The sequence below is a fragment of the Capricornis sumatraensis genome, chromosome 6, assembly GCF_032405125.1.
Source record: "Capricornis sumatraensis isolate serow.1 chromosome 6, serow.2, whole genome shotgun sequence".
Classification (NCBI taxonomy): domain Eukaryota; kingdom Metazoa; phylum Chordata; class Mammalia; order Artiodactyla; family Bovidae; genus Capricornis; species Capricornis sumatraensis.
Genome location: NC_091074.1, coordinates 80,835,581 through 80,847,723, shown reverse-complemented (window position 1 = coordinate 80,847,723; position 12,143 = coordinate 80,835,581). Strand labels below are relative to the sequence as shown.

At 36.6% G+C, this 12,143-nt stretch overlaps 1 protein-coding gene across 1 annotated transcript in view; it reads right to left on the bottom strand.

The window, feature by feature from the left end:
• The window catches only part of ADAM7 (ADAM metallopeptidase domain 7), a 55,642-nt gene that overhangs the window by 43,398 nt on the left and 101 nt on the right, over positions 1-12,143 (bottom strand). The window contains exons 2-4 of the mRNA XM_068973626.1: positions 10,642-10,745; positions 6,949-7,025; positions 1,525-1,603 (exon numbers count right to left, since the gene is read on the bottom strand). Of these exons, the coding sequence (XP_068829727.1) occupies positions 1,525-1,603; positions 6,949-7,025; positions 10,642-10,745 (260 nt within the window). The remainder of the gene's footprint in view (positions 1-1,524; positions 1,604-6,948; positions 7,026-10,641; positions 10,746-12,143) is intronic.

Genomic DNA, 12,143 nt, shown 5'->3' with positions numbered 1-12,143 from the left:
ACATGTTTGGGTATTATATAAATATTAATATCTATACATTTTATATTCATAATAATCATTATTTTATTTTCAGAAATTACACATATTAATGCATTTGTTCATTGCATTCTTGTGTTGGAAGATATATTCATTAATGCATTCATTCATTGCATTCTTGTGTTGGAAGATTTTAAAGCTACTTTAGAATCCTTTTAATTGCTTGATTATTTTGTTTAAAAGAGTATATAAATTCTTCCCTCACAATTTTAACAGTCTATGAGTTGATGCTAACCTCAGAATGTGACCCTTTTCCTTAGAAATATTATCCCTTAATCCATCTTAATACCTCTATCAAACTACCCTCCCTGTGCTATCATTATCCATTTCCCCCTGTTGCATATGAAAGCAAATCAAAGTTTTTGATGATCACAAAAATTAGGTCTCAGTCGCTAACCAGGTTCCTTCTTGACTTCCCTGCCTCTCTGCTTCGATCATTTGGTATCTTTATTACTTCCTCCTTGGTACTCCATTCATGGTGATTCCACCGATAATTTCTCTTTCCATCAATTCCTTCTGTTCACTTCCTGTCTATGTGTGACAATTTTTATGGCCCTAGACCTCAGACCCTCACCGACTAATATCCACTCCCTTTGTAGAAGAATGTAACCCAGCTTTCTTACTGTTCTATTTTGCAAAGAGTGCATGATGACTTAGATTTCATAGCTGATAACTGCCTTCAATAGAGGTGATATGGTTTAAAAAGTATACATTTGGTAGAGAGAATAAAGTCATTCTCGGCTAGAAGGCTGCAGTGGGCATCTTCTGAAATGGAAAATAAATATAAAAACAGAAGTTGTATCCACTGAAATAATGCTATAATAAATGAACCAAAACTCATTTAGAGAATGAAAGAGAGGACTCAGTGTTGGTGCATCAGAAGCACCAGGCAAGGGGATTGGATTTACATAAGAGTCAAATAGATGGAGGTTTTAAAATAGTTTCAGATCTTTAAGTTTTCTCCTTTAGCTTAACTACTACTCCATCAGGGTACCTCATACTTCTTTGGTGTCCTGCTTTACCCTTCTTCCAGACGTAACACCATTTTGGTACTGAGAAATCAATAAGATACATTAGCAGTCATTGATTTGCTTGTTAGGCAGTAATCAACCTCCTTTAGCATTCAGAGGATCATAGCTTCTATTCTAGGATCATTCAGTGATGGTAGCCAAGGCAAGCTTAATTTCTTTTTTTAAATTTTATACTTACTCTATTTATTTCCCACACTCTTAGACCAGTATTAGTGGGAAGAGCAAGTGAACAGTAATGCTTAGAAGATCTCATGAGCTGATAGAACCAAATTAACTCTTCAGTTTTTAAAATTTTAAAAAATTATTTATGATTATTATTTTTTAACTAACACTTCCCACAACTTTCTGATTCTGATGTAACACTTTCTGCAACCACTTGTAAAGCTAGAATGGTTTCAAAATTATGCAAGGAAATAATATTTTCAAAGAAGAGATAGACGAAGGTCCTGTAAGATACCGTGATCTGAGGATGTTTGGTGATTTCCTCTCCTTTTGTGGAGTAGTACGTCTCACTGTAATTTAAGGCTAAAAGCTCCCTGGAAAAGAGGACAGGGAGATGGTGAGATTCATTTATTCTAACAAGAGGACAGATAAAACTTATTATGTGAGAGAGATGCCTCTAGTTCAGTACAGTCGCTCAGTCGTGTCCGATTCTTTGCAACCCCGTGAATTGCAGCATGCCAGGCCTCCCTGTCCATCACCAACTCCCGGAGTTCACTCAGACTCATGTCCATCGAGTCCGTGATGCCATCCAGCCATCTCATCCTCAGTCGTCCCCTTCTCCTCCTGCCCCCAATCCCTCCCAGCATTAGCGTCTTTTCCAATGAGTCTTTTCACATGAGGTGGCCAAAGTACTGGAGCTTCAGCTTTAGCATCATTCCTTCCAAAGAAATCCCAGGGTTGATCTCCTTCAGAATGGACTGGTTGGATCTCCTTGCAGTCCAAGGGACTCTCAAGAGTCTTCTCCAACACCACAGTTCAAAAGCATCAATTCTTCGGTGCTCAGCCTTCTTCACAGTCCAACTCTCACATCCATACATGACCACAGGAAAACCATAGCCTTGACTAGACGGACCTTAGTCGGCAAAGTAATGTCTCTGCTATTGAATATACTATCTAGTTTGGTCATAACTTTTCTTCCAAGGAGTAAGCGTCTTTTAATTTCATGGCTGCAGTCACCATCTGCAGTGATTTTGGAGCCCCAAAAAATAAAGTCTGACACTGTTTCCACTGTTTCCCCATCTATTTCCCATGAAGTGATGGGACTGCATGCCATGATCTTCGTTTTCTGAATGTTCAGCTTTAAGCCAACTTTTTCACTCTCCTCTTTCACTTTCATCAAAAGGCTTTTTAGTTCCTCTTCACTTTCTGCTATAAGGGTGGTGTCATCTGCATATCTGAAGTTATTGATATTTCTCCCGTCAATCTTGATTCCAGCTTGTGTTTCTTCCAGTCCAGCATTTCTCATGATGTACTCTGCATAGAAGTTAAATAAGTAGGGGGACAATATACAGTCTTGATGTACTCCTTTTCCTATTTGGAACCAGTCTGTTGTTCCATGTCCAGTTCTAACTTTTGCTTCCTGACCTGCATACAGATTTCTCAAGAGGCAGGTCAGGTGGTCTGGTATTCCTATCTCTTTCAGAATTTTCCAGTTTATTGTGATCCACATAGTCAAAGGCTTTGGGATAGTCAATAAAGCAGAAATAGATGTTTTTCTGGAATTCTCTTGCTTTTTCCATGATCCAGTGGATGTTGGCAATTTGATCTCTGGTTCCTCTGCCTTTTCTAAAACCAGCTTGAATATCAGGGAATTCATGGTTCACGTATTGCTGAAGCCTGGCTTGGAGAATTTTGAGCATTACTTTATTAGCATGTGAGATGAGTACAATTGTGCAGTAGTTTGAGCATTCTTTTGCATTGCCTTTCTTTGGAATTGGAATGAAAACTGATCTTTTCCAGTCCTGTGACCATTGCTGAGTTTTCCAAATTTGCTGGCATATTGAATGCAGCACTTTCACAGCATCATCTTTCAGGATTTGAAATAGCTCAACTGGAATTCCATAACTTCCACTAGCTTTGTTGGTAAAGCCCACTTGACTTCACATTCCAAGATGTCTGGCTCTAGATTAGTGATCACATCATCATGATTATCTGGGTTGTGAAGATCTTTTTTGTACAGTTCTTCTGTGTATTCTTGCCACCTCTTCTTAATATCTTCTGCTTCTGTTAGGTCTATACCATTTCTGGATGCCTCTAGGCTGCTTTCAATTCTCAGAAAGATCCTCTTATGCTAAAGATAAGCAAAATCAATCCAAGTCACATGAGAAGACTCTCTATCTAGATTTCAGGGTGTGGTACACGCAGCAAAAGAAACAGAAACAATCCTGGAAGTTCTAAAACTGCATCATTTTGAGAAGAACCTAGGAAAAATATTATCTAAGGAAAAATCTCTTGCCTTAAGTGCCAAAATTAATGCAAAATATTTGTGATATTATATATCATATATGTATATATGATATACATGTATATGCTGCTGCTGCTGATAAGTCGCTTCAGTCGTGTCCAACTCTGTGCGACCCCATAGACAGAAGCCCATCAGGCTCCACCATCCCTGGGATTCTCCAGGCAAGAACACTGGAATGGGTTGCCATTTCCCTCTCCAATGCACGAAAGTGAAAAGTGAAAGTGAAGTTGCTCAGTCCTGTCTGACTCTTAGCGACCCCATGGACTGCAGCCTACCAGTCTCCTCCGTCCATGGGATTTTCCAGGCAAGAGTACTGGAGTGGGGCGCCATTGCCTTCTCCGATACATGTATATGTATAGCATATATTTTATCAAATTATGTACTTGTTGGGTTAATGTGCATTAAGATATATGTATCATGTACATATGACACATGGACTTAAAATGATTGCAGTTTTTACATTTTATAAAAAATTATGCAATATTCCCTTGTTCCTCAGCTGATAAAGAAGGTAAAGAATCCGCCTGCAATGTGGGAGACCTTGGTTCAATCCCAGGGTTAGGAAGAACCCCTGGAGAAGGGAAAGGCTACCCACTCCAGTATTCTGGCCTGGAGGATTCCATGTACTACAGTCCATGGGGTCGCAAAGAGTCAGACACAACTGAGAGACTTTCACTTCACTTTCATACAATATTAACTGTAAATATATATTTTAATCTCTAAAATAAAAACTTTAAGTTAAAGCAGAGAGATATTGCTAAAAAGACAATAGATAAACAAAAAGCCAGTAGATAAAGTAAAAAAGAAGTCAAATAATTCAAAGATCCAAAGAAGAGTAGGAAAAGAAAGCCAGAGAAACAAAAACAGAGACAAACAGAAATTAAATACCACCAAATCATTCATTCATAACATTATAATGTATCATTCATTACATTAAATGTTAATGGCTTAAACTTTCCAATTAGCAATCAGACTTTCCAATTAGAAATAGTGTCAGAAGTCACTAAAAGGCAGCAACCAACCACTTGCCATCTTACAGGAGACACATTTTAAATGTTAAAGCACAGGTAGGTTGAAGAAAATGGATGAAAAACCGTACATTATGGAAACAGTAAACATGTGAAGACAGAGCTAAACTGTATTAATATCAGGTAAAATACACTTCCCAGCAAGAGTGACATTTTATAATGACATAATGAGAAAAGAGTCAGTCCACCATAAAGAAAAAACAATAATAAGTATGAATGAATCTAACTGCTAAGCTTCAGCATACATAGAGCAGTTATTTAAAAAATTCAAAGGATAAAAATTCCAATCATAATTGGATGTTTTAATACTCATCCCTTGGCAATTGACAGAACAAATAAAAGAGTACTGTAAGTAAAAATAAAAGATCTAAATAATTCTATTAACCTAGAACTCTTCATCCAGTAACTGAAAAATATTTTTTCCCCCCCAAGGGCATATGATATGTTTAACAAGTTAGAACATAGGTTTGGCTATAAAACACATTGCAATAAATTTTTATTAAAAAAATGATGTCATACAAATCTTGACAAAGGTTATACCATAAACTATCAGATATTGGTATCAAGTAAATAACACACGCTTAAGTAATCCATGAGTCAAAGAAGACGTCTCAAAAGAAATTAGAAAATATTTTGAAAAGAATGATAATAAAAATAAAACATGTCAAGGTTTTTTAGATGCATGTAAATTAATACTTGAAGGAAATATTATGGTTTTAAATATTTTAAATACTTATGACAGAAAAGATGAAATGTTTCTATAAAAAGAGAAAAGTACACCCTAGATAAGTAGAAAAATTAAATAGTAAAGACAATAGATGGATTCTGTGAAATAAATAGATTAGAGCAATAATGAACAAATCCAAATTTTGGCTATTTGAAAAGATGAACTAATTGATAAACCTCTTCATATTTGTCAAGAGAAAAGGATGGGGAACCCAGATTACCAGCATTAGAAATTATAAAAGTGTTATCAGATACTATAGATATTAAAGGAATAATAAAAGAATATTACAAAAAACACTTTATACCAAAAATTTGACATCTTACATGAATGTACATTTTCCTTGTGAATTACAATTTAAAACTGATACAAAGTGAAGTAAAAAATGTGAATAACCCTCTCTGAATAAAATTGAATTTGTAATAATAAAACCACTCCCCCCCACACACACAAATCCTCAAGGCACAGGTAGTTTCATTCATGAATTCCATCAAACATTCTAAAACTGACATCTTTGGGGAAATATAGGAAGAGAGAATACTTCCTAACTCATTTTTGAGGTCAACATAATGTTAATATAAAAATGTGACAAACCACAAAAATGTAGAAATGCTTAATAATATTCATCATTAACATGGTTTCAAAATCCTTTAACAAAATCTAAGTGAACTGAATACAGCAAAGAGGGTTTTATCATAAGGATGCAAGTATGGTTTAACATTCAAGTATCAATCAGTGTAAATTACCATGTGGACATTTCAATGGATGCAGAGGTTAACACTTTCAGAACTTTTGGGGACTAAAAGAGAACTTTGAGGAAAGGCACATAGAAATTTCTCAATAAATGTTAGCTTCCTTCCATCCTGAGGATGTTAGAATATGCAGATTTTGAACAAATTATCAATATAAGTATGTTATTAGGTTCATAAATCTGTACATTTGTCCAGTGGGAGACTCAAAGTGGAAGGAGATTTTGTTGTTGTTTATTTAATTTACTTAATTTTTTTAGCTAATAGGCCAGAGTCTCAGTTCTTCAGTGGAGCTATCCTTATATTTTACTCATTTGACAATTCTTCATGAGTTATATTTTACTCATTTGACAATTCTTCATGATTTCAATGTTTGAGTCTGGGAGGAAGAGCTATTGTGTGTAGGACCAACAGAAAAGAAGTGGAAATTCAACAAAAACAGCAGCAACAGTTGTGAAGAGGGCTAATGAAGAAAGTTTAATGCATTAGAATTATTTAAGGTACACAAAATAACTTGATAAACTAAATTCTTCCCATCCCTTAGAGTCCTCTCCAGCAGAACTCTATTTGATGTCTATTTTTAATAATTTAGAAGTCACTTTAAAAAAATTTAGTTTTCAAGTTTCTTTTGTTCCACTGATTCACAAAGCATTAATGTATGAGCTCTTAAAGTGAGCATACTCCAGGTGCCGCAGCTAGGAAGTAATTTAGGAACAGGAGAGCAGTGTATATAACTGTTGTTAAATGTTATTAAATTGTTGAAATGATACAAGCTTATTTTAGAAGAGTTAGAATTCCGATTACATATACATAAGAAGGGCTTAAGGACTTCACTTTACCAGAAGTTTTTTATGAAAACTAGGATACTATAGACTAATACATCTATAAGGTATTGAATTGTCATAGAACTTACCTTGATTTTAGAAGGTGAATTATTAAGATTTTTCTGTTTAGGTTTAGTTGATACAACAATTCTTCTTCATAAGCTTCCTGAAAAACAGTATCCATCATGTGACTTAAATGTGTGCCCACTGAGTGTGTGTTGGTGGTGGGTAGAGGGGTAGGTAGAGGGGAAAATTACAGATCTTTCACATTCTACCCAGCAACCCAAAAGTCCTTTCAGGCAAAATAATAAATACTGAATAATAGCTGAATTTCTATGAAAAATTTTGCTTTCAAGCTATTTTTCAAGTTTTTTTTCACATAGACCATTTAAACAATCTTTATTCAATTTATTACAACATTGCTTCTGTTTTGCATTTTATTTTTTTGGCCAAGATCCAAAGATCTCAGCCTGCGGGAGCTTAGATCACCAACCAGGGACCCAACCAGCCTCCCCACATTGGAAAGTGAAGTCTTTCCTGGACTGCCAGGGAAGTCCCCTCAAGTTATTTTTTTAATTTTATTTTATATTGGAGTACAGTTTTTAAAATTTATTTATTTTAATTGCAGGATAATTGTCAAGTTATTTTTTTTTAATTTTGGTGGACTTTTTCTCCAGTTATAAAATGAAATTAATTGAAAAAAAATGCATACTTTCCCTACTTTCCCCTTATTCAGAGGTATACAAGTTACTATATATCCTTACAGTTTTACTGCCCTGGATCTTCTGTTTATGTATTATTAACAGTTGGTATACACTCTCCTATACTCTACATCTTCACATAAAAATAAATCATGACCATGAGCATTTCCTGTTCTAATATGTCTTCTTTTACAGTATGTATTTTTATTTTTTTCCTGGAAGACACAAAAGGAACTTATTTAATCTACATATATGTTAGAAATTTCACTTGGGATATTCACTACAGTTAGAATTTCACCATTAACAATGTTGGGGGGAAAGGTAAAGCTTTTGGTAAATATCACCAGATAGCTTTGAATAAAGGAAGTTCAAAATTAGAATTTCAACAGAAATTTATAGTCATTTTTGTTTCCTTGCCTTAGATATTGTTGCTAATAAAATATTTTGAATAATGAAGTGATAACATTGTGATAAATTATTCTTTTTGATTACTTTTGAAATTGATATTTTCCTTTTATTTGTATATGACTTTTCAATTTATATCCTTTTTTTGTTGTTGTTTTTCAGTCACTAAGTCGTGTCTGACTCTTTGTGACCTCATGGACTATAGTCTGTCAGGCTCCTCTGTCCATGGGATTGTCATTTCTTCTGAGGCTCCTCTAAATTGTGATAATTTTTCAGACTTCCCTTATTTCTGATGACCTTGACAGTTTTGAAGAGTACTGGTCAAAATACTGGTCAGGTTTTTTGTGGGATGTCTCTCAGTTTAGGTTTATCTGATGTTTTTCTCATGTTTAGACTGGAGTTATGAAGAATTGATAGAAAACAACAAAATCAAATGTCATTTTTCATAGCATCATATCAGAAGAACATACTGTCAGTATGACTTATTACTGATGTTAACCTGGACCATCTCACCGAGGCAACATTTTTCAGCCTTCTTCACTGTAAGTTATATTTTTTTTCTTTCTTCCATATTATTCTATCTACTCTTGGGAAGGAAGTCATGAAGTACAGCCCATGCTCAAAGGTGGGGCGCTATGCTCTACCTTCTGGAGAGGGGGGTGAATTTCTGCATCAAGTTTCTGATTCTTCTTTAAGAGAGATTTGTCTATTCTCCCTCATTAATTTCCTTGTTCAATCACTTTTTAGGTAAACATGGGCTTCTGGATATTAACTGATACTTTGTGCTATGGTCTAAAACCACGTTATTGACTTTGTTGCTCAAATTTTTCTTTTGGAAACTGGGAGATCCTTCTCTTGATCCCTCTGTTTACTTGACACATTCCCATCAATGTGAGGTTGGGTTTGTTTGAGAACCTCCTTACTTTCTACAGGTGCAAGATGCTCCAAACTCATATTTCCTGCCCTGTCCAGGCTTGTTTTGTAGGTTCATCCTGGAACTTTTCACCTTAGTCTGGATTAAGTCTTCAGACAATAGATACCAGAAGAGCCCACTGGCTTTTGCACAATGGATAGTAGAAAGCAGGTTTTGACCTCTTGGGTGAGCACCAACATCCAACCATTAAAAGGTCTGAGAAGATGAGGAAAGAATTGAAGATCAAGAGAAAAACTATTTGCAAGGAGATTATCAAAGAAAAAAATAGTTAGACTTTATTTCCATATGGGAGTAGATGGAGAGATATTTTTTTAATCATCTCAAGCCATGGGAGAGAGGCCTTATAGGACCATTTGGAAAGTTGAACTGTGTCTTACTTGTGACCGAGAAACCTAAAAAGTGAGAGCCTGGAAGGCTGGCTCCTGTTACGGTGGAGGGAGTACAAGTCATTGCATTTGAAAGGTCTGCTTTCTCTAGGAGTGCAGGGGCAAAATGACAGTCGGGATGCTCCATAGGTCAAATGAAAAACCTAAGTCTCAAAATGGAAATGCCTGTAATAAGTATCTAAAACCAGTCATTGACATGTATATGTATGGCTGAGTCACTTTGCAGTTCACCTGAAACTATCACAACATTGTTTGTTAATCAACTATACCCTAATACAAAATAAAAAAAATTTTTTTAATTAAACAAAATAATTTAAAAATAAAAATAAAAACAATCATTGAATGTCTTTGACAATGCAGTGTTGCTGAGTTGCTAAGTCATCTCCAACTCTTTACAACCCCATGGACTGCAGCAAGCCAGGCTTCCCTGTCTCTCACCATCTCCAGAGTTTGCTCAAACTCATGTCCATTGAGTCGGTGATGACATCCAACCATCGCATCCTCTGTCACTCCCTTCTCCTCCTGCCTTTAATCTTTCCCAGCATCAGTTTCTTTTCCAATGAGTCAGCTCTTCACATCAGGCAAAAGTATTGGGGCTTCGACTTCAGCATCAGTCCTTCCACTGAATATTCAGGGATGATTTCCTTTAGGATTCACTGGTTTGATGTCCTTGCTGTCCAAGGAACTCTCAAGAGTCTTCTCCAGCACCACAGTTTAAAAGCATCAGTTCTTTGGCACTCAGTTTATAGTCTGAGCCACCAGAGAAGTCCTCTTTGACAATAGTGGGCATTGAAAAGAACCTAATTTTGAAGCTTTCTCCCCAGTAGGAGTATTGTGCATTTTCTACATAAATATTTATTCTTTTCCAGATTAAAATTTTTAATATTTTAAAATTTTAACACTTGAATTAAACACTCTTCTCAGCAGCAGGCCTTTGTATTCCTGTGAAAGTTGTTCAGCCATGCTGTAGATTCTGTGAGGTCAATAAACCTGCAGATCAGATCACTGGGAGAGCAAAATGCTCAAGGGTGACACTCCATGGCCATCAGCTCAGAACAAATGAGGCTGTCTTGGATCAGCCTGGAAAACTGTTAGTGGAACTCCTCACGTAAACTGGAGGATTTTAAATACTCCCCCATCCACCAACAAACCTGAACTTTTTTTGTTTGTTTGTTTTCTAATCCATAAAAGGCTTGGTTCTCCCAACCCCCCGCCACCCAACCTCTACTCCACTCTCCACCCAAGCATATGTGTTAAGAGGAGTAAGAATCCTCAGAAAAGACAAGATACAGCACTTGTTTGCTTTCTTCATACCTGTGAAACAATGCATTTCATTTATTAAATCAAAGCCCATACCTGTATGTCATCCTCATGGATGTGCCAAACATCTCGCTTCTGAATCAGAGGAAGCCTTTTAGGATGAACCAGTTCTTGGCCCTCTACTCCAAGGATGACCTTTTCTAAAAGGGAACATAAGTGGGGGGCCAGGGCAGGGAAGGGGGGAGATATATTTGACATTAACATCCCTCCATGGTATTTGGATAACAGAATTATTCTCATGGAGTTCATTTGCTCCCAATTAGCAGCCAGGTGGAAGAGCATCCCCACTTTACAAGTATGGAAATTGAGACCGATATATCTAAGGAAAATATGGACTTCCTTGGTGGCTCAGACACTAAAGAATCTGCTTGCAATGTGAGAGACCCAGGTTCGATCCTTGGGTTGAGAAGACTCCCTGGAGAAGGGAATGGCTACCCACTCCAGTATTCTTGCCTGGAGAATTCCACTGGAAAGTAGGCAAACAGATTGGGGTACTTCAGTTTCTTACATCCTTTCACTTTATTCTGCAGGTGTGACCTTTGTCTTCTTCTCCTGCCTGTCTCTGGATCCTGTCTCCTGTTGAAGTCAGTCACTGCAATAGTTTGTTTCAATGTAAATTACTGATTTTATCTCTATGGGGCATTTGCATTTGAAATCAACTCTCATAGCTAAATATAAGACTTTCCGATGTAAAAGGGATTTTAGATAGTTTGAATCAGTGCTAAAATAATCTCTACATTACCTATCAGATTGGTAATCATCTGTCAGGTGAGCCCTGCCAACCCCACTACAGAGTGATGTAGAGGAAAGAGCATAGGCTTTTGGAATCTGTTCTTATTGGAACCAGAGTTTTACTGGTTTATTAGCAGTATGACTATGAGTGGGGTTTCCCAAGTGGTGCAGTGGTAAAGAATCTGCCTGCCAATGCAGGAGACACAAGAGATGTGGGTTTGATCTCTGGGTTAGGAAGATATCCTAGAGGAGGAAATGGCAACCCACTCCATTTTTCTGGGAAATTCCATGGACAAAGGAGCCTGTGGTCTACAGTCCATGGGGTTGCAAACAGTTGGACATGACTGAGCAACTGAACACACATACATGACCATGAGTAATACGTCTAATCTGTCTGATCTACAGATATTAATCTCAATTTTCTTACCACTAAATGGAGATAATATAGAATTTTAAGCGTGCTAATACACCAAGTGGCTAATGGCTAACATGTTGTCTCAGTTCCAGTTCAGTCATTCAGTCATGTCCGATTCTTTGCGACTCCATGGGCTACAGCATACCAGGCTTCCCTGTCCATCACCAAGTCCCGGAGCTTGCTCAAACATGGTGTTTACTGCCTTGCAGATATTCAGTAAAATCCTTCTCACCATCTATCAGAGTACTTAAGATTAATACAGCGTTTTATAGAACTATTGAATCTCAAGATTAACCATAATCTAGTCCAAATTCTATGCTATGTTCTCAGCAAAATCAGTGAATATTAATATTTTATCATTTACAATTTAAAATTGGTGACAAAAGAGATG